Source organism: Podarcis vaucheri, assembly GCF_965113315.1.
Source record: "Podarcis vaucheri genome assembly, chromosome: 9".
Taxonomy (NCBI): Eukaryota; Metazoa; Chordata; class Lepidosauria; order Squamata; family Lacertidae; genus Podarcis; species Podarcis vaucheri.
In genome coordinates, this window is record NC_138767.1 from 34,052,908 (window position 1) to 34,076,788 (window position 23,881).

General features: G+C 40.1%; 1 protein-coding gene across 1 annotated transcript in view; it reads left to right on the forward strand.

Moving 5' to 3' along the window:
• The first annotated feature begins 6,614 nt into the window (after positions 1-6,614).
• Positions 6,615-23,881, forward strand: part of LOC309540685 (uncharacterized protein) — a 38,819-nt gene continuing 21,552 nt past the window's right edge. Inside the window, exon 1 of the mRNA XM_082237767.1 lies at positions 6,615-8,330. Coding sequence (XP_082093893.1) covers positions 7,117-7,779 — 663 coding nt within the window. The 5' untranslated portion in view covers positions 6,615-7,116 and the 3' untranslated portion in view covers positions 7,780-8,330. The remainder of the gene's footprint in view (positions 8,331-23,881) is intronic.

The following is a 23,881-nucleotide window of genomic DNA, read 5'->3' on the forward strand; positions in this document are numbered from 1 at the left end:
AGATTGTTTTTAAAAATACTTACACCCTACCTTTTTGTATAAAAGTAGACCACCACCCCCTAAAGTCAGCAAACAACTGAGTCAAAATGAAGCACTGAAACAGTTCTGTGCATTGAAACAGTCTTGTGCCAGGAAGACAGAAGAGCAGCAAGTTCAGAAGCACACCCTTTCCAAAGGTTTGACTGTCCTCCAGAATGCTAGCAATGACGGGACTCATGACTGGAAAAGTCATATCGCCCATCCCTGCCAGGTGGCAGGGAACATGAAGGGTTTCTGAGCTAGACAATGGGAAGAGCTGGTAGTTATTAAGGGTAATGTGATGTACGGAAACTAAGGAGGCGATTGAGGCATATTTTATATAATGCATATGAGAAGTGGCCTTATACTAAATCTGAATATTTTTGACATGTAGCGAACTGGGTTTCTCTCAGATGTTGTAGACTGCAGTTCTGCATTGCCACTTGATGAAGGAAGCTGTAGTCCAACGATGTTGGGAAGGTACCATGTTGTCTACCCTGGTCTGGTCTCTCCAGGGTTTCAGATAGAGGACTTTCATATTACTTGCTACATTATCCTTTTAATCCTTTGGGGAGGCCAAGGACCAAGTGGTAAGGAAGTTGTTGAACTACACCTTCTTCATCCCTGACTACTGTCTATGCTGGATTGTGCTGGTGGGATTTGGAGGGGGAAACCATTTGGAGGGCCACAATATTCTCTTGTTCTTTCACAACTGCATGCATTGAGTTGGAGATTTTGTTGAGCCTCTTACCACCAATGCACCATGCGGGAAAATCTTGAATAAAAATATTTATAAGCTGACAGAGCCATGCCACATGAAAATAGATATTGAAATAAGGAATGCCATTCCCCCTGCAGCAAGTATGAAATAATTGAGAGAATGGTGAAGAAGCCCATTAAAAAAATGTTTACTTAGATCAACACAGGAGAGCTACAAAGCACAAGGAAAACAGAAAGATGATTAAATATAGTAAAAAAAATGAGGTGTTTTTCTTTTTTTCTTAAGGGTTTAAGTTCTGCCAGCTTTCCTCGAAGGACTGAAGGATTGCTTAGTTTGTAGGCTATTTCTCATTCCTGTGCCATAATTATCAGTAACTGCCATAGGCCATAATAACTATTACTGAAAAGAAAAACAATAAAAATATATTTACACCAAAGAGTTATGAGTGTTCTTTTTCTCCTAGAACCGAATTCTGAGCTGATTGCCAATAATGTAAAACCCTGTAGAATCCCATTAGTTGCTAGAAGTTTTATGGTTTGAACCAGTATACAAGACTCTTTTTTATTGTTCAAAAAAGAAAAGAAAAGAAAAGAAAGCATTCTGTGAGGCTATAACTTTTTGACAGAAAATGAGCAGAATTTTGGGAACAGAGATGAAATAAGAATGGTCATGTGTCCTACTTTATAGAGAGCAGTCCTCCATTTGAATGGTTGTTAGAGGATAATCCTCGCTTTGAAAGTGTCTTCTGTTTGGAGCACTGTCTGGTCAAACTCCAATTAAAGATAAAGAACAATGAGTTGCCCAAGCAAATAAGTAAAATAGTTGGATGAGACACAGGTTGTTTGGAGCTGGTTATGGATTCAGGGGCTGAAGGCCCTTAATTTCCTGGTATTTTATAACCCAGGATGAGTAGCTACTATTTAATGAGAGTGGTTCCTGCAACACGTATACCAGAACAACGACACAGCAATGCTGCTTTTGATAAGCAATGCTTCTAATGTTGTTTGTTTTAAGACTCAAACACTGGATTGGAGTCAACAAGCCTAGTATGAGTTTCTCCTTTAAGGCCATCAATGTCCACTCAGTTTTGTCTGAACCCTTGGTTATATACCGTAATCCCAGGCTTTATGAATTCATATGAATATCTGGAGAAAGTTCATACTCACACATACTGTATCTGCATATACATAGACTTCCCATGTGAACAGGAACCCTGCATGATTCTTCCCAATCACATGTACAACTATACACATGAAGGCACATTAGCATGAATCAAAGAGTGAGTAGGGAATCTCAACACCATGCTTTCAAAATAATGACAGCATCAGAAAGTAACTCTGTTAGAGATCTCACCTGGCACCTTTGTCACCGGAGTGGGGGGGTATTCCTCTTCTTCCAGGCCTTTGGCTAATTAAACATTCTATGGCCTTTCAAACTGTGATCCATGGATGATGAGTGGTATAGAAATTTAATAAACGAAGTAAATAAATAATAAAATATTCTCTGTAAAATAAACTCAATGCACCAAGATTAGGAAGCCTTCTTTAAAATAGTCCAACAAAGCATGAAACACTATTCTGAATGCAATTTGGGAAGTTGGTGTTAGTGTTGTGAAGCTGATTTGCCTGTGCATCCATTTACTGCATAAATAAAGATCTATTGCGCAAATAGGCTTACTGCTTGAAACAAACAAATTTATGTATGTAGATCAAATTCTGGTGTTTATATGTCTCAGAGTACAAAATTCGCAAATTAAGAATGGTTGCAAATGTTTTTGCTATTTGGTATTTTACTCCATTCATACTTAATCAACCTTCATCGTATGGCAGCTATTAATTAGTGAGTGGTCTAAAGAAATGCCAGATAGCAAATAAAAAACTTAGTAAATGTTGATTTTTACTTTTTTCATTTTCTTTCAAACAGTTTTGTTGCAGATAGGGAGTCATTGTGTCTTTAATTTAAAATAAGTTATGTCCGTGTTAAAACACATGGAGGGAAAAAAGGAGTACCACACTCACTGGGTCATATCCTTGCCAGTATCAAGGATATTTATGTGATCTGGAATCTCTATCATGCGCTGTTCCCAGACTTATGGAGCACACAAAGGAAAAGAAATGAATATAAAATGAATGGGCATACACCAAAATGTGGGAGAAGGGTAGAGCATTTTTAGTAGAGCATCCATGCAGAAGGTCCTTGTTTCAGTCAGTGTACACAGTTAGATGGACTCTGTATAAGACAGTTTTGTATATTCCTTTGGTAGCACTGGAAGCCACAATCTGCTGCACAAGAGCCCAAACCAACATGCACACAGGGCATTTGTCCATTAGCTGCTTTTTTTCTTTTACCATGATAGTTGGATGATCTAAGGAACAGAACAGCCATTTTTCCTCCAGCTTTGAAGTATTCTGTTCTCCCACCAAGTGAGAAATCTACAAGAAGCAAACAAAGCAAATCACACACATAGAAAATATTTTATGCCTATGTGTCAGTTTATTTATTCAGTTTTCCCCATACCTGTGAGAAGAATGGCGATTTCTCAGCATGTGGATTGCCATGGTTGTACAGGGAAGCTCTTCACCAACGCGTAGATCCAGCTGCTGTTATTTTTAGGCTTGCTGTGCTTGCAAAAAAACATTTCAACCACAATAGAAGAACTTGCTCTCTCTGTCTCCATATGCATCCCAATTCATGTTAAGGAGGGGTGGGGAACTTCTGGCCCAGGAGTGGCAAATGTGCCCCACCAGGGATATTTGTTTGGCCCTTGGGACTCTTCCCAGACCACTGTCCTCACCAACCTTCCTCTGTGTGCATCCTACATGAGGGCATTTTTCTGCTGGAATGTGCCCTTGTGCTGTGATCATGCCTCTTGCAGGCTTTGAGAGGGGGTAGGAAGATCAAAAATCAGAAAAATTCTGATTTTTGCGTAGCAGGGTGGTAGCCAACTGAACAAAGGTAAGAGTCACAGCCATTGTTCTGATCACTTCTGCCTTCGGTCTCAACCACCCTGGAAAGTCCCCCAGGAATAAATGCACCTCGCTAGCTGAAAAAAGCTCTCCACCCCTGCACTAAATGATGGTGGCCCTGCAAATGGGACTATGTGTAGGACACATAGGACACAAACTTGCTGGTAATAGTTAGCCTGAGCAATCTGTATCTGGTGGATGTGTCTCAGCTTCCACCTGGACTGAAAGACAGAAGGATTATTATACACCTCTAAAGTAGTTGCCCTAGCTTTGCTTGCACAGCACAAGTAGTACAAATACTTATGATTTTTTGCTGGAACATCACTAAATTAGCCAACTGACAATATTAGCTAGCAGTTTGGCTAAAGCTCAAAAACATTAATCTGAAACACCACCGGGCTCCCATTATTCTCCCTGGGCATAGCAAGATTTGAAAGAAAACAGAGAATTAGAAGAGATCGGAAAGGAAAATGCCATTTGCCATTAGCCTTGTTTGCTGAGATGCTAATGTGTATATCATTTACAAGCCATTTAACAAATGAATGGATGCAGTGGAAACAAATAACAGTGGTAAAAATACAGTTTTGATTCTGATTTCATTGAAGAGAGCAGAGTAGATTCCGTAAGCCTCTGCTTGTGGATGCAGAAAACAGTTGAGTGAAATGAATGCGAATGCAGCTATTTTGAATCAAAGTGCAAAAACAAAGGGAGGGGAACCAAACCATTGTGTATACTTTCTTTTTATTTAGTAAGAGAATTTCATACTACTTTTGTGTGCAATAGAGCTATGGATAAGGACATACAGAGCTATGAACAGGGATGATCAAACCTATCAATTTTTATTTCTCTCCATTTCTCATTTTTACAATCTTAAATCCAGTTTACCCCGTTTCTGTATCCATTTCCTTTTAAAAAAAATGAATGAAAATGCATTTTTTCTTCACATTCCTCCTATTACACATTTTTCTGTGCACTTTTGCCTAGTTTTGCCAGCAATTTCCTATAATCCACTTTATTTATGTATGTTGTATTTCCTAACATGTACAATTTTGTGTGCAACTTCTCTTAGTATATTTTTGTACACTTTTGTTGCAGTTGGAGAACTGCATCAGAACTATGCGGAGAATTGTGAATTTAAAAAATAATAATAATGTGTCAGCGGCCCGTTATTGTGGAATACAGCCAACAGAGATTTAAAGGGAACCTTCGGTTTCAGCTTTCAAGTTTTCTGTTCTGTTAGGCTTATACAGGTGAATACATTTTTCCATAAGCTTAGCTGGTTTCTGTATTCAACATTTTTATGTGATTTTTATTGTATGGTTTTATGTATAATTGTTGTAAACCACTCTGATATTCTTATGAATAGTGGTATATAAATGTTTTTGTATAAATAATCCACACAAGCCAAGTGCTATCTAGGACTGCTGGGCTCCACTATCATTTTACAGGGACTGAGAGTGTACACTCAACTTTTCCTGGTGGTTATACCTTTTAGTGTCTGATTGATAGCAGTGAGTTCAGCAAAGCTTCTCTGCCAATATTGGGCTTCTCTTTGAATAACACTCAATAAGCTTCTAAAGTATCTCGGGTTCCTAGACTGTAATTTGTAAAACATTACATCAAACCATCCCAAATGAATATAAAATTGCTTTTGATTCTGACTCAGTTAGTAAAAGGGAAATCAGTGTTAGTCACCGATAATCCAGCTCTGCATGAAATAGATTTTAACCATCCAAAGGGTGTAATTAATAACAGGCAAATAACATCAAGAAGTTCACTGGTACCATCCATCAGTTTCAAGCAGAATGGCTCTTGCTGCATTTTTCAGTGTTCTTCTTGTACAGATATATTTTTGTTTATGTTCAGTAATAGGATGAGGAGAAGCCAACGCTTGTTGCCATCTCTGCTACATCTTTGTGTCTCTCATGCACCAAGCTTGGAGGGAGCCAATTGAGCTTCAGAGTGAGTGTGCTATACTGTGGTCTGGGCCAGGTTGTGATGTAGTGAGAGCCAATCTGGACTTCAGACAGTTGTTGAGGGGCAGGGATTGCACACAGATCAGGATGAGAACTCCTTCCCTATGGTCCAGGCCCATAATGGAGTGTTTCACCTTGTAGGCTCAAGGCAAATTTGGATTTGAGGGCATAGCATCATTCATTGGGTACACCAACACATCATCACCAGCATGTGGGGCCCATACTTGGGTCCTGGCAGCAGAACTCAAGTCTCTTAGTTTGACATGTGCAACATGGCATAGGATGGCCTAGTACTCATGATCGCAGAGATGGTAGTCACACACAGTTCTCCAGAAGTTTGATCATTCAGTTTAGCAAGAGTGATCTGGGGAAAAGGAATGTCCTTAATTGCCCTGATGATCACAATGAACTTTGACCCAGTTGCAAAGTCCTTCCTGGGGCTTGCAGTCTGGTGGTCCAACTTGCTAGAACATTGGGTGTGGTGATGGGCACCTGATCTAGTGAAGATGGATGGGTCAAGGAGAAAAGTCTGTGTATTTCGGACTTCCGGGGAGGCGCCTCTGGCAATGGCTGAATTCCTCCGATCGGGAGGAATTTGCTCTGTGAAAAGCAGGGTCTGACCGCCACGGTGAAGGCGGAGACCCATAGAATTCACAGGCGGGAGAAGCCTGTGAACCTGGGATTCGGCTGGCACCATTTGCGCCCCCCCTACTCGTGGGGAAACCCTATTTTGGGGATCTGGAGCGACGTGGGGTGAGTGGCGCAGTGCTTTGAATCGATCGCTTCTTTCACGGAGTGAAGCCGCATTGCTGTTGCCGGAGAGCGCTGACTTTTTCCTGTGGACAATTGGATTTTAAACGACTACCCGTGAGTAGAACGGGAAATTGGACTTTGAAACACTTTAATTTGGCACTGAAGCGGGAAGGCTCTAAACAGGAAGTCCGCCTCCCGTTTTGTAAATAGATTGAAGGAAAGACGTTATAAGCTAAAGTCTTTGAAAGCTTTTGATAAAGGATTAAATTCCCACCGGACAAGAATATATAACCCCTCTTGGAAGCAGGAGAAGAGAGGGGAAGTTTTGGATTTAGTGTGCCTGCAGAAGAGAGTCAAAATTAAATTGCCACTGCTCTGAACCTGGAAAAGGGCTGCCAGATGACGTTCGGGGAATGTTTATTGACAGAACGGATTTGACAGCTAGCTAAAATAAGAAAGGCACTGTCTCCATTGTCCTCTTCTGCGTTTAAAAATGGAGGAAAAAGTAACCGAAAATTGAAACTATTGTTACTTGCTTGAGTTGTGTTTGAAAGAATTGATACAAACGGAGACTGTTTCCCTCTAGAGGGAGCATGTGAAACTGTCACAGGAGTGCAACAGGGAGAGCTCCAGCTGCAAGATAAAATTCTGAAAAATAGAGTCTGACCTTGGATCACTCAAAATGTTGATAGGAGAAGCCATTGTGACTGTATTATACAAGATAAACTACTCGCTGGAACAGCTTCATAAAAAGACAGATGACACGATCTCTAAAATTGACAATTTGGAACAGAACGTGATTAACTTGAATCAAAAAGTGAGTGTCAATACAGAAACAACTCAGGATTGGGTACAGGAACATATCTTGGTTGGACAAATCGTGGAGGAAAAGGAGAAAGTTGATGATGTGAAACCAAAAGTAGTACAAGCGGGATCCTTAATTTCTCAGAAGCAGATTGAGGATTATAAATTGAGGTCTTTCATAACTGAATTTAGCAAAAGTCAAATTTTGAGGCTAGGATCCCGGCCTGGATTGAAGAAGGAAAGTTGGAAAGAACCCTCTATCCAGGGATTGACTGACTTTTGGGACATGGACCTGGGCTTGGAGGAGTTTGAAGTTTTGGGGGTCGCTAAAATTGGAGGAATCCTGAAATACGTTCTGAAACACTCTATGGACTTTACTTTTAACTTTGGAAATTTGGCTGAACTGTCCAGAAGGAACAAAAGAATTGCTAGGCTGGAGTTTTCCCGAGATTTGCTCCTGAGCATCAAAGAATATGAAGAAGACCTGCAGAAGGGACTTGGAAGAGATTTAAGAGCCTCGGATATAAGGGCACCAGGTTGATGGATTATATGGAACTGACGGAAAGGACTAGCAGAATCCGAAGCCAGGGAGAGGAGATAGTGGAAGATTAATGGAAAATTTAAAGTGTTTATTTAGAAATTTTGTTAAAGTAATGACTGTCAGAAAAATGATGGAATGATATTTTATGGATTTAGCAGAAATGCTATAAGAAGTTGGGTGTATATAAGTAATCAACCGTTAATGGGAAATAAGGTTAAAGAATATGTTATTCACAATATGACAGAAAATAGAGAAAGATGGAAAGGATTTGCTGAAACAAGTACTAGAAGCGGGATACAAGAAGGGAGGTGTGAGGAAGTCGAGGAAACAAGGGAATGAAAGACAGAGTATGGAAAAGGAGGGGTGTTTTTAAATTGTTTTTGTCTTGCTTTGTTTATGTGTTTAGTTCAATGGGTTTAGGGTGGGCTTATATTGTTTATATATTGTATTGTTTTTCTCTTTCTTTATTCTTTTTTGTTTTTCCCTCTTTTTCTACTTTTTTGTAACTTTTAAAAGCAATAAATATTATTTTAAAAAAAGAAAAAAGAAAAGTCTGTGTATTTCACACCAATGAGAGGAGCTCATCTGACTACCCCATTCATAGACTGGGACAGATTTTTAGCTGGCAGACATGCAGACCTGCATACAGGGCTAGTGGTGAAACTTTCAGCATGTGCTTCTGCCTTTTGTAGCAGTAATAGGATTACTTCCATGGGTGGTGGCATGTGAAGGTCTCAGCTCCAGCTGAGGGGCTGGAAGAGATATCCCAGGTTGCAGAAAAGAGTGGACTGCATTGTGGTGGGCCTATGGATCCTGCAGCACCCTCCTAGTGCCCAGCAGTTAGGTTGAGGAAAGGCAAATAGGCTGCCTGAGGCCAGGCTGACAGTCACACCCCCAGGTTTCAGGTAGGACCCTCTATAGGTGGTTGCATTATGTTGGGTCTGTAAGTCCTGAAACATTATTCTGGTGCCCATCAGTCAGGTTGAGGAGAGATATTGGCCAATGACAGGATCCTAACCGTATGTTACTCCAAACCAATATGCTGTTACCAATAAAGTTGTGGTCATTTTTAGCCCCCTTCCTACCTCAGGGTGTTCATTGTTTCAGGTGGACAGCTTACTCCTTTTGCATGCAGGGCAAAAATTCCTGACCTAAAGTTACGCACTAAAAGAACAAAACGTGAGAGTGAAAAAAGTAAAACTTATTTTGTAGGTTTAGCACAATATAGAAGTGATGCATGGAAATCTGAAGTCTGGCAGGCAGATCTTGATAGAAAAACATATTTCTTAACTGAGTCATTTGACTTGGTAAATTACAAAGCACCATATCATTTGAAAGAATTTCTCCCAATGTGATTCATGACTCACTCATGATCATTTGTTGATCCTGATGAGACAATGACCTTCTTAGACGAGAAGGAAGCACTAGCAACAGAAGTATTTCAAGATGAGTGGGTATGAATGCAAACCATTTCCCATGAAGCAGAAGCCTGTTAATGAAGGCAGGAAACCAAAACTATTTTCTGCTAGTTTGATTCAATTTATGTTTTAAATGTAACTTAAATACGAATAGCATGTGAATGGAGAGAGAGAGAGAGAGAGAGAGAACACACTATATAAACCCATCAGCCTTTATAGTGAGTTCATGCTTTAATATTTTCTTGCAATTGCAGCCTGATCCTATGGTTTGTTGTGCAGCTATGGAAGCATCTCATAAAGTACACTCCTGACTGAATCCCTAATTAAAACCTGAAGATGGATAGCTAACCAAATCTGAACTTTTCATTTCATGCTTTCTTTATGTGTGTATAGGACACAATTTTGTTGGGCATCATGAGTACTCAAGACATTACAGAATCTTCCCATTAATTATCCTTTTTTATTGGTGAAGCAATTTTCATCCCGTATATACTTTTGCTTCCTATTACTTTATTAGATTTATGGGAGATGATAGAGTTGAAATTAATCAAATATTAAAGGCAGAGTTTTAGGAGCTAAAGACATTCCTGTGCAAAGGGGAGGCAGGGGGGTGGCAGTAGAAGGCTGCCATCATTTTGCATAGGACTTATGCTTGCCCTCTATCCAAGATAAATTTTGCTTTAATTAATAAGATGATATAAATTGTGATCACTTTATTTTATAGGCTGCATTCAATTAGTCCATAAATTATTAATACTTTGGTAAGTGCTGCTGAAATGCACCTGAATAAGCATATAATAAAAGAGCAGGTGTGAGCCATAATTTCCCAAAAAGTCAGCATTAACAAATAATATTTTTAACACCAACGTAAGGCTCAAATAAAGTGCACCAACTGTACACCTGTCTGCCAACTGTTACTCAGAAATGATGCAACACAGTCACTACTTGTCCGGTCCCACTTGCATTTTCAGTGTATTTCGAAGAATTATTTGGATATCAGTTCAGGTCAGTTTGCTGCTTAAAGAGATAAGCAGCTTTTCTTTGTTTTTCTTTTTAGAATAAAGTGTCTTAAGAGCCATGCATCAGTGAAGCAGAGGGAGCTGTTCTGTGTTGTTTTGTAAATTAAGTAGTAGGTTGCAAATTAGTAGTAGATGGAGATTAGGAAACTGCCTTTACTGAGCCAGACCATTGGCCCCATCTATCTCATTACTGTTTACACTGACTAGCAATAACTCTCCAGGGTGTCAAACAGGGGACATTCCCAGACCTACATGGAGACCAGACCCTGTCCCCCTCCCCCCAACTCCCCCCCCCGCTCCCAAATCTACATTTATTACCATTTGCACAACATCCTAGTGACACTGTCTCCCCTGTAGTGAAGGGACTACCTTTGTCCTGCTGACTTCCTGCCCTTAGATTAATGAGATGGAAAAAACAAACACTGTATTTCATTTCTTCATTCAGTCACTACAAAGAGCAGCTATCCAGTTAGCCAATTTGCAGCAAGTTGCCTACCAATGCCATGGTGAGCAAACTTTTGTGAATCAAATCCGTTCCACAAACTGTGTCCACAAGCATAAGTGGACTGTTAGTGCTTTGTTCTTACCTGTAAAGGCAGAGGAAGGGCTACTTTTCCTGCTTTGAGCTCCTTGGAGACATGTCATAATAAAAGCAGGGTCTGCAAAATTTGGAGCATTGTGAGTTTTGAAGGATGGCTGTGTTTCAGTTCACATACCATTTCAGGAAGTGCAGATTGAATAAGTGGGCATTAAAACGCAAATCAAACTGAATCTCTCCCCTATCCTTAGAGTGTTAGAAATCTACTGCAGTTTACCCAGAGATGTATTACACTGCCCATGCCTTTTAAAGAGACGCTTGGCACCCATTAAGGCCGCAACCACACCATACAATTAAAACACATACAGGTAAAGGGACCCCTGACCATTAAGTCCAGTCGCGGACGACTCTGGGGTTGCGGCACTCATCTTGCTTTGTTGGCCAAGGGAGCCAGTGTTTTGTCCACAGATAGCTTCCGGGTCATGTGGCCACCATGACTAAGCTGCTTCTGGCGAACCAGAGCAGTGAACAGAATTGCCATTTACCTTTCTGCTACAGCGGTACCTATTTATCTACTAGCACTGCCAACTGCTAGGTTGGCAGGAGCAGGGGCTGAACAACGGGAGCTCACCCTGTCGTGGGGATTCGAACCAGTGACCTTCTGATTGGCAAGCTCTAGGCTCTGTGGTTTAGACCACAACACCACGTTTGGGGTTGTTCATAAGAGCCCTTCAAGCACCCATTAAGGCTTCATCCACACCATACAATTTAAGCACATAGCTTCCCCGAAAGAATCTTGGGAACCATAGCTTGCTGGGAATTGTAGATCTGCAAGGGGCAAAGACCAGTTCCCAAGATTCTTTAGGTGAAGCCATCTTCTTAAAATGAGTTTTAAATGTATGGTGAGGTTATGACCAAAATGTGACAATGGAGACTAAAACTGCTCTTGTGAATCCTTGACCACCACTACCTGCCAAGTGTTGATGAACCTACTAGTTACATCCCTTTGACATGCCAACCAGGGCTTTTGATCATGAGGACAAACTCTACACACATAGGGCATTTATCCCTAGGGGGCATGGCCAGTGCATGTGGTCCCTCCTGTATTTTCTATATGGGTATGTGGGGGATATCTGAAAGGCCCATTAAGGTGCTTATATCATGTGTGGTAGGAAATGGGTTATTGTATTCAAAGCAGTAATCATCAGTGGCCTATATATTTCTTTATTGGTTGCACAGTAAGACAAATACATCAACCAGACTTCAAGCATAGCACTTTGTACCTTTATTTATTTTGCTGTTCTGATATCCCTAGCATGTATGATTTACAGAAGATATAAGAGAAGAGCAAATATATGAAGATGACAACTGCACTTCAAATAGCATGGTAATAATAATGATATATATTTTAATAGATGAAAGATTCAGAAAAGTTCTCAATTCCAGACAATATATTTCCCCTCCAATGCTCACCCTTAAACTCTAGAAACTCAAAGGCTTTGTTCAAAATTCAGGAGCAAAGGATTTTGTTTATCCTTAAATCTTCTGAAGACATTTATCCTTAATATGACAGAGAGCTGCTGGTATCATCCTGGTTTCTCCCACTGTGACTCATAATGAATGAAATGGGCAAAGGGGCGCAAATATATATGCTTCCATCATTAGAATATGCTTATCTTATGAAATCTTCAGGAAAAAAGAAGATTCCCAATCCATTACGTATGGAAAAGGAAATAAGCTGATCTGGGTGTTTTTTCAGAGAAGCTGCAATTCCTCCAGAACAATGCTTGACCAAAACAAACTGTAACAAAAAGTTTGCACCTTCTAATGAAAACTAAATTGGGGAGGGGGGGATGAATGCCCTAAACAAATAGTGGATCAATTTTTCTTTTGCTGGAGTAAGCCAGGAGAAGAAAGGGAATGGAATACTGAGCATGTCTGCAAGTAAACATACTCCAGACCAAATGCTGCAAGCACCTGAACAGGCACCACACTGAGTCAATGAAAGTGAAATAGTAACAGTAAAGCAGGGGGCAAGAGAAGTAATATTTGAAGGGAAATTATTGAATGCCCAGTCAGTCAAGATGTTGTTCTTTTAAAGGTAGAGTTGGAGTTTTTCCACATCAGTGAGTCCTGGTATATCTTGCTCTTGTTAAGGTTCTGGAAAATTTATTACAAGCTTGTTTGACCAGCTGGATAACCCATTGTTACAAACACAGATGATCATTTACTGTAGTTACCCAATCCTGTTCCATCTGCAGATTCATCATGGTTTACCAAACAGTGATATATAAACATGCTAAATAATTCCCATGTGCAGGTAGTAGACAGACATGGGTTGGCATTATTGTATGTCCCAGGTGCATAAGGCACACTGCTTACCGATGGGGATTGCCAGCGGTAAATCATACGCAGGAGACTATTAATGGGGGAAATCAGGCCACGACTTTATTGATTACAAATGTAAGCTGGTTTCACAAAAGCATTGGGTAAGTATCTGCTCTCCAAGAGCCTGTCTACTGGTAGAACAAGGGATGGGTTGGCCCTGGCATGACGGCCACCCTTTGATATGTATTTAAAGTGTGACATTCCTGCTGATGCCCCCAACCAGAAGGGGTGTTATGGCCCACCAGCCCCCATGTGGGCTCCCAGATAGCAATACTCCTTCCCAGGCCCTTTTAATGGGGGGTACCCAGATGTTAAAGGATACAGACATAGGCTAGCATTACTCCCTCTAACAATTATTTCAGTTGGTGATGAGAGCCAACAGGATTGGAGCCAAAATTGCACTACCGACAAATGAAATAAAGGGATCAGTATGCTTGGAGAACATGTGATTTGAAGTACTTAAAAATAAAAATAAATGAGTCTGTTCTTAACCCTGTAACCTTATGATCCCTGAAAGGGCATATCAGTGTCGTATGAAATATTAGATTCCCTTCTCTAGAAGCAGACCTGGGAAAGAGGAATCTGATGTCAGACATCTCATCCTCATTGCCAAAGAAATGTCCACAGCCCTTGTCCTACCAACATCAGTAGGATCTTTAAGAGGGCATCCTGGGGCCAGACCAGCAGAAGCGCTGGATCTAATGGATCCAGTGCTCTCACAATCACTCAGCATAGCCACAATCCAGATAGAAAACTTGTATCCTTTCTTTCCTTCTCATTTGTTCGCAATGGGGGGGGGGACTATTTAAAGGAAAGATCAATCAGGAAAGAAACAGACGAGAATTTTGCTGTGTATACAATATTTCCTGCTTGGCAGGGGGTTGGACTCGATGGCCCTTGTGGTCTATTCCAACTCTATGATTCTATGATTCTACACAGCCTATTCAAGCACATCATTCAAAGCACATCATTTCCCTTGAAGAATGTTGGATTCTTTAGCTTACTTCTCACACAGTAGCAATTCCCAGGAACTCTGAACAAATTACAGTTCCCAGAATTGTTTGAGGGGGAAAATGTAGTTCAAATGTGTTTTAAAGTGTGTGTGTGCGCGCGCGCGCGTGCGTGCGTAGGAAAAGAACTGTTCTTTCATTCCTTCCTGCTGGTGAGAGCCCAGCAAGACATTGGATGAGGCAGATAAATTGCATCCTAAATCTTTCTTTCTTGCATTACACAAAACTTTCATCATACTATATGGCTCTCTCAGTCATCAAAATTTTCAAATTCCAAAGAATGCATAATGTTTTGATTATCTTGTTTTTGTGACTTTTTATTCTCTACCTTGCCACATCCCTTTTTATTACTATCAGCCTCAATATCAGTATTGAACAATAATAAGATTGTAATGGCTGATTTTAATAAGCCTATTACAGGTCTCCATGAATTATCATCTGCATTAAGACTTGAAATATGCAAGTGTGGTGGAATGGTTTATGAGTAATAAACAGCAGCACAATATCACACCCATGCCCACAATGATAAAAGTATTTCTTTATCTGAAATAAATACTTGGCATAACACTTTATAAAGATCTTGGTTTCTTAGCTGTTAACAAACATGAAGATGCACCCCATTTTCCCCAACATTTTTGAGAATTAATAGTTTGGCCTTTGACAGCTGAGATATATATAAATGAAGACACCATACGATTCTGATTTTAACTGGATTTAAATCTTGCATTTCAATAATCCACCCTGGGAGTTTATGGTGAAGGGTGGGTAAGAAAGTTAAACAACAACTTCATCAGTTATCTAGACTTAGGGATGAGCAGTGAGGTAACCAATTTGCTGGTGATACTCAATTGTTCAGAATGGTTAAATGTGGGTTGTGTGTGTGCAAAGAGCTCCAAAAAGATGTATCTAAACTGAATGACTGGACCCATAAAATGGCAAATTAAATTCAGTGGAAACAATTGTTAAAGTGATGCATGTTGTAGCAAAAAAAAATATCTTAATTATACATATACGCTCCGAACTGTCAGTGACTGATCAGGAACGAGACCTTGGGGTCACAGTGGATAGCTTGATGAAGATGTTGTCCTAGTGTGCAGTAGCTGTGAAGAAAGTAAAATCCATGCTATAAATCATTAGGAAAGGAACTGAAAATGAAACTACCAATAATGTCATTATACCAATCTATGGTTCAATCACACTTGGAATTCTGTTTATAGTTCTGGTTACCTCACCTCAAAGAGCATATCACAGAATTGGGGAGGTTCAGAAAAGGACAACCAAAATGATCAAGGGGATTGGGCAGCTCCTCATGAGGTGAGGTTACAACATTTGAGATTTTTTTAGTTTAGAGAAATGTGAGTGAAAGGTGACATGTTTGAGGTCCATATTATACTGAAAGTGGATAGGGAAAATGGTGTTCTCTCCCTCCCTCCCTCTCTCTCTCTTATAATATTGGAACTTGGGACCAACAAACGAAGCTGAATGTTGGAGGAGCCAGGACAGAGAAAAATAATGTACTTCTTCACACTGTGCATTGTTAAACTATGGAATTAGCTCCCACAAAAGGCAGCAATGGCCATTGAGTGGCTTCAAAAGGGGATTAGACAAATTTATGGAGAATAAGTCTATCAATGGCTGCAAGGCCTGGTGGCTATGTTCTACCTCTACTGTCAGAAGTAGTATGCGTCTAGATATTAATTGCTGGAAACTCCAGAAGGGGAGAGTACTGCTGGCCTTACTTGCATGCATCCTATAGACCTATGGCTGCTGTGAGAACAGGATGCTAGAGGGGGCGCTGGCTTGATCCAGCAGGATCATGTCTAAAGCAGATGCCCAGGAATGATAAAGTCAACAGTCAATGTTCTGACCTCTATTGATCAACTAGAAATTCCCCAGTAAATGTGTAAAATGGATTAACATACCATTCTTTAAGTGGGGTATATTATACGAGCTTTGAAAATATTTACTGATATATGATTTTAAAAGTAACAGAGTGCATGCATATACTTTTTACAGCATCTATTCATAAATATATTAAATTACAAACATATTTGTGTCTGGCATTGCTTGGGAATTCAAAGGAACAAAAGAAAATAGTGCAGTTTTGAAAATTTCAGTCTGCCATCTTGATTCAAAATGCCGTTCAATTATATGCAAGCATACTCCTTGATCCCTGGAACTATCATGCAAAATTTGGTTATAAGATCTTAGCAGGTGTCCAAATGCATAGCAAACAGCTTTCCAAAATACATACCACACAGTGAACTAGTGTGTATGTGTGTGTGTATGTGTGTGTGAGTGAGTGAGTGAGTGAGAGAGAGAGAGAAATGCTTATGTTAATATTAAATTCCAACCTATTCGGGAATCAAGACTCAGCTCTGGAAATTAGCATTAAGCTGGCGAAAGACTAAAGGTCTAATATATGATTTTTTGTTTATTAGAGGAATTTTTAAAATTTTAATGGGATATTTTAATGGGATATTTTAGTGGTAGCTACTGTGTATTGTGCATTCTCCTCCATTGTCCTTTTATGTTCAGGTTGTTCATATGTTTTTTTCTAAGCGATACCTTTTTTAAATATCAAAGCCAAAGTGAATATGCACCTGAAAAAATTGGCTCTGAAAGGCATCAATGGATGGATTCTTATTTCAAAATACTGTGTGTGTGCTATAAAGTGTGATGCTTCAAATGTGTGATGCTTATAACAGAACTGGGTGGATTCAGTTCATGTATTTTGCTTGTAATAATAATACTGTTTTAGTGTATATGGCAATATGCTTTGACTACTATATTGACATTTATGCTTGACAAACTTCAGGCCTAGGAGCTCTGCAAAGCAAGTTAAAAGGGCAATAGCAGTCTTTGACCCAAAAAGGAACATTCCGGTTCAGGTTTAATCAATTGAAAATGTAAGCTATGGAGGGAGGGAGGAAATATGTCTTTGGATGACACAGTTTTCTTTTGAAGAACGGAAAGCAGAATTGTACTTTTAATAGCACGGAAATTATTTAAGTTATCATTTCATTGCCTTTGAAAAATAAGGATTATGTGTTAAGTGCTCATTGGGTATGGCTGCCTTTTGCCCTTTTCAGTGGGGGTGGGGTGGGGAGAAGTAATCCTAGGAGATACTTTGACTGAGAATATAGATGGTTTCTTTTGTTTGTTTGCCAGGGAGCATACAGGTAGGGTTCAACGGCCTTTACCTGATGGACAGATCAGATTTTTTGGAAATTATTTCAAATTTAGAGCAGCATTTAACTGAAGGTCCACCCAAATCTCTGGACTGTGCTTTAATATATACATACGCTTTGTATGATATCTTACCCCAGGGAACTGTACTGTCATGGTGTCTGTAAGGGCTACAGTCCAACCAGCACTCCCTTAAGGAAAACTCAGTGCACAGAATAAGAGCAGCATAAAGCAATTCAAAGAGGGTCAGTGGCTTTATGACAATACAAAGCCATGAAGAAAGAGGCAAGAGCAGGGAAGCCTCCTAGCTCTATCTGCCTCTGGACCAATTATAGTTATTCCCCTGCTCACAAAGCCTTTCCTCAGCGTATGGTGTCAGTCAAGTAGCAGAACAAGTCAGCAAGGGAGTGATAAACCAAAGATGTCACAGGATAAAGAATTGAAGCAAAAATGTAGGGAGTAACTGACTGGTGAGCTCCACTTGAGAAGAAAAAAATGAAATAGCCAGAATTGACCCTCAATACCTTCTTTTCAAATGGTGGTTGTGGGAAGGGGGGATTACTACTCCTATTTGCATGCTGAGAAATTCCACTGAACACAGCAGATGCTTGATATGTGAGAGATCCAAGGGTACAACTGTGGCAATAGAGACATGCCCTATATCCACCACCATATGAAATAGTAAGATAACCTTAAGCAGATGCCACCTTGGAGTCCTGTAGGTCTTCTCTGACACACACAAAGAAGCAGTTGATGTGACCAAAATAATGCTATGGTAAGTAATACAAACAAATCATCTGCAAAGTTCAAGTTGAGAGTTTTGTAGTTTCATAATATTCTGGAATCATGTTCACTTGAAATGTTAGTGAGGAATGTGAAACAGCTTTGACTTTCAATGTAAGATGTGTGAAGAAATGAAGAGCGTTAAAATCTGAGTGTGCCTCTCTTGGGATTGGAGCTTTCCTCCAGCATCTGAAAAGATTAAAGTTTCTCTAAGGGGCATCCTCATCTTTTGTATACTTGTTTCAAAGCGGCAGGGGAGAATGATTATGCTTGCTGACACAATGCTGTTAAAAGAGAAACATGAAGACTATCTCTACCTTACGGAAAGCACACATAAAAGAATCCCAGTTCAAGGTTCACATTCTTTTCTTCTGTATATGAGATTATTAGAGCATCAAGTGTATCATATTTGAAAGCTGCCATTTCATCTCCTTTGTGGCCCTACCAGAAAAAGGAGGATGTTATTGACAGATGATTATTTGCTGTGAGGCTACAGGATATATGGGAACCACAATATTTTCCTATTATAAGAATATGGCTTTCTACAATGAAAATGTATTGTATGAAAAGTATTAGGTGGGAACCAGCAACTATGCATAGGGGAGGAGAATCCTACACATATGAGATGTTACCACTTTGAAGATTCTGCATTTCATAACAGACCATGCTAACTTTAAAGAAACTTCTTTTGTAAAGAAAGATATTAAAAGATTCTTAGGGATTCAGCAAATCTATATTTATTCTTCTTCAGATTGTTTCATTTTATCATATGCATATAGTACATGTATTTATTAACACTTGAGAATGTTAAAAATGTATCACATATACCATGTCAATATGATTAGCAGTAGATCATTATTATTATACCCATGTTGCAATTGGGGAATAAGTCTGAAAGAATGGAGCCTTGCATACCCAATGATTTAACCTCCCTATCATTACATTCTTAGCTCTGTATACCGGGGATGGGAAATATTTTTAGGCCAAGGATCTCATTCCTTTCTGAACAAGTTTTTTTTGGGACACACAAATGGTGGGCGGGGCCAGAGGCAAAATGTGAGCAGAACAATGAATATAAATCCTATATTTGTACAGTTGGCTAACTTCTACACACACACACACACACAAACACAAACAAACAGACAAACAGACACACACCTCTATCTTCCATCCAAGTAGACAAGAGTCCTTATCTGGTTCCAGTGACCTATTCCAGCCAGGCAAAAGTGATCAAGGAGGAGGTGAAGAAGGGTGGCAATTGGGATGGTCTTAGGAAATAAGTTGTGGTTGGGGAGCAGGTCTGACCTGGGGAAAGCCTGAGAGCAGAAAAGGAGCCCTGGTGGAGAGTATTTGGCCCCAGACTTGAGGTTCTCCACTCCTAATGCATATATAACACTTGTTTGCAGCAGCCTTTCCCAGCTTTCTACCCCCAAATCTTTTGGACTGCAACTACCTTGATCCACAGTAAGTCGTCATGTGTACTTTAATCAGTTGATACCCAGGCATGTCTGAACCAGACCCTAGTCATACTTTCATGCCCACAGTTTTCCCTCTGGTGTGATTCACAGTAAAGCCACCACAAGCTTGCTTCAAAGTAAGATGACTAATTTTGTGAATATGGGTTCAGTCAAAATATATGATTAACAATCTCAACACAAATCAGAGACATCTCAGATCATTTAGAAACCTGTTCACAGAATAAAAAGTCATATGGGGGCATGTAAACACTATGTCAAAATGATTGTATAATTCCTCCCTCAGGTCAATGTGTAATAGCTATGAATTCTTAGGTATACCCACCTTTGTCTCTGTGATTTTTCACAGCCGTGTTATTTACACTGTCAGTTACTCGAAAAGAAAGTGAAACACAAATGACTTCTCCATGTGTGTGCTTTTTTTCTCACTCTTACTTCAAACATACATCACACCTTAGTTATCTGAAGTCTGAGGTTAAAAAGAGTTAAGTTTTGCTACCACAGGATGTGTGATCACATAATAGTCCACACACAAATTAGCAGTTGGGGAGTCTGAAAATGCAAGACCTCATGGCTGACCCTGACAGGCGATAGTTCTCAGCATCCATCTCAAAGGGCTCTAAGATCTTCCTGTGATAGCAAACAGCTACCACAAAGTTCCTGGGATTCCAGAAATGCTAATCAGCAATTCTAGTCTGCAGCACATTTATTACACCCTGACATCCTGGAGACAGCCTGTTACAAATAGAACTGCCTGGTGAAAAATGCTGTTCCAGTGTTTTATAATAAAGTGCACCAATTAGATGCATTCATTAGGACAAACTGCTTGTCTTTTCCTATATTAGAGCTTTTAAAAGGCACAATGCATTTTGTAGCTCGGCCTACTTGGTATTATTATTAATTGAACAGAGCACATTACAAAGTTTTAATCCAATAACTGTAAATACATAATGAATAATGTTTCCTTGGGGACTCTCAGGGTTGCATCAGTCCATTGCTGCTGTACTCTGAGGCAGATGCATTGCACTCAGGCACTTCCTTTCCCTTTTTAAAGGCTACCCACAGGTATTGTAGGGACATCAGCAAGGAAAGTAGCTCAGCAGGTGCTTAAAAGGCCAATCTGTCACTGGTGTTAAGAACTAATTAGGAGCCGCCCCCAAAATGTATCTCCACTTTATCATGAGGAAAAAGGGTTGGAAACTCAAACAATTCACTAATTCCTCATGTTGCCTTGTGGCCCCCCCAAGGAGCTGGAAATGAGTCTGTATTTTAATTTTAGCAGCATGAAGAGCCCTGAGGGCAGTCGATTATTTATAAAGGGCAAATGGCAAACAGTAAGTGCAGAAGGGAAGAAACAGGGGGTGGTGTGCAAGAGAAAGGAAGGGGGGGGAGTTGGAGGCTAAAGAAAAGGACAACATTATTATACAAACCAGGAATGGACATAGCAAGATGAATTGAGCTACTTCCCCTGCTGGCACAACCATTACTTCTCAATTTTGTACTTCTACACCAATCTACAATGGATGTCACATTGCCTGATCATTATCCATAATGAGCATAATCTAGATTAGAAGGACACCAAGATAAAGGAGAAAGGCCAGCTACCTCTTCAGAAATAAGAGAGAAATGATAATATGTTGGTGCTGAAAGGGGTCAACTGATCCAAAGACTTGTAATAGGTAAAGATCCTCTATTACCAAAGCCTTTTCTAAGATGATCACTCCACAAAACAAAATAATGCAGTCGAAGCAACTATCCAAAATAGGAACATAGGAATCTGGTTTGTTGTTGTTTACAAAGTCAGAAGATTGGACTATCTTGCTCAGTATTCTTTACTCCATACAGATTGGCAGTGGTGATCATGGGATTCAGACAGCAGGATTTCAGCCAAGCTACAAGTAATGTTACTCACATAGCTGCCACTTTTAAATGCAGGGCTTCTCTTTGACAAATAGCCAGTGTGGGACTCATAATCCAGATCGGAGTCCTAGCATGTGGTAAGGGGTTTTTACCTGCTGTGGGCCCAATCTGGGTTGGGGGTCACCTGCAATTTGCTTTGCCAGTACCTGGACATACTAGGTATTAAAGCAGGAGTAGCCAATGTCCTGCTCTCAAGTTGTTGATACAACAAGCATCCTCCCTGACCATTGACCAGCTGGCTGGGGTAGATTTGAGTTGTAGTCCAACAATGTTTGAAGGGCACCACATTGGCCAGCCCTGAATTAAACTTTGGAACTTCTATGTGCAAATAATGCACACTCTACTACTGAACTACATCCATTCGCCTGCAGAATAGTAAAAGGAGGAAGTGGTGAAACAGAAGGGATAGTTGACCTTTGAATTCCTGTCCTGCAGAGTTCTACAGGAGGTGTAATTGCCAGTTTGTATTTCTTGGCTGATGTCAGATTTCCAGATATGGTGGCTAGTCACTAAGGAAAGAGGTGCTCCTTACTCCATCATATCCATTAAATGGCCAATAATAATTCCATGAAGATGTAGCTGTTCCATATCATCATGGTATAAAGTCTTCAGCAAAAGCCCAACTGGATGAGAAGGTAGACCTCTCTATTCTCCCATATATCTGCCTTGTAGAGGGGACTCAGAGGAGGCAGTGGCAGGTTGGTACAGAACAAATATTGTGTTTCCCCTTATCATTAGACAAGAGATATAAAAAGCAGAATTTTGAGTCAATACATGATGCCCTCACTAACTGCTGTACTTGATCTTCTTTTCTTATTGTATTGGAGATGATGACTGGAGCACAACAGGGTTCATTTTTTTTTTTTTACATAGCTGTCATATTACTTACTAATAACCACGAATTCAGTTTTACAAGGCAGGCACAGCCAACCTAAAATTGCCATTGCTTTGTGTCATGAGCTCACATCTCTCTGCCAGCCACATGCCCTGACCCTCACAAGTTCTTACCTTCATGGACTATGATTTTTGCCACCATTATGTTGTGTTTGTGTTTCTAACCGACATTCTGAAGGCATAGAGGTGAAAAACAAAGTATTATAGTAGATGGTTTACTGGTTTCTTAGAACCTCACATTGCTTCCCTAATATGGAAACTTTCCACATAGCTGATCTGTCATTATAGTACTGAACTAGAAGGAAATCAGTAAGTAAAGAGGAGGGGAGGTATAAAATTGTTTTGGATTCTGCTTTCCATGCTGATTCAACCATTCTCTGCTCCACTTTTAAGGCAAGTACAGTTCTTTCGTGGCTGGTGGATGTCAAATCAGTACACCTGCTGTTCATTCTCTAAGACCTCACTATCCAGGGCTCGCCCTACTGTTGTGCCGAGTGAGGCTATTGCCAGATGATGCAGATGCTGTGGGCAGGGGGCAGCAGCCACTGTTTGATCAAGTATTTGGTCTCTAGTGGCATAAAAACCAAAATGAAAATTTTCCTACAGAGATACTCCAAAATGCACATTTCATTTTGAAAGTTTGGCAGTTTAATACAAATAATATCCATATTATGAGATAGATTCAACCACCCATTTCCAGGACATTCTACCTCCCCCACCATATAACCACGAGCCATCTGTGCCTCCCCAAATATACTCTGGAGAGTCAGGGGAACCCCCAGAGCAACACACAGGGAGGAAAGTCACATTCATTTCACTGGACAAGTATACATGCTTGTGCTATGGAGTGATCTCCTTAGTGCTATGTTGAATTCCACCTTAGGTTTTTAATATAGAGGACATTTTTAGTTAGTCTGCTTTCTAGTTCTGCTAACGCTAGGCCATATCCCATCTAACAAACAAGCACTTTGACTTCATGTATCTTTTAAGCTACTCAGCATACCCAGCTAAAACAAATGGATGTTCCATTCTGATGTTTTGTATTTGAAAGTTCTGATTTGTATGTATCCATCCACCAATTTCCTCTTAATATAGCAAAATACATACTTCTTCTAGATGTAATTATATTATTTGTCTGCACAGACAGTAATGATACTAAGGGGCTGGTAGGGATCATGCCTAAACCAATGAGTTCTTTTCCCCTTTAAGATGCAATTGGTTGAGAACATTTAACTACAGTGTTCCTGTTCCTAAGAACTTTCCCCTCATGTTCTTCACCAGGCTATAATTTCAGGAGTAATAACTGCAGAAGGTAGATTACCAAAGCCCTTTGTGCATTCTTGCTCAGTACATCTTAAGCCAACATTCTGATGTATTTGTTTGCCTTAAATTGCCTTGCCAGAACTGCTTTTCTATTTCATTACATTTCCCCCCCCCCCCGCTACTTTATCTGCTTTTTGCAATGTGG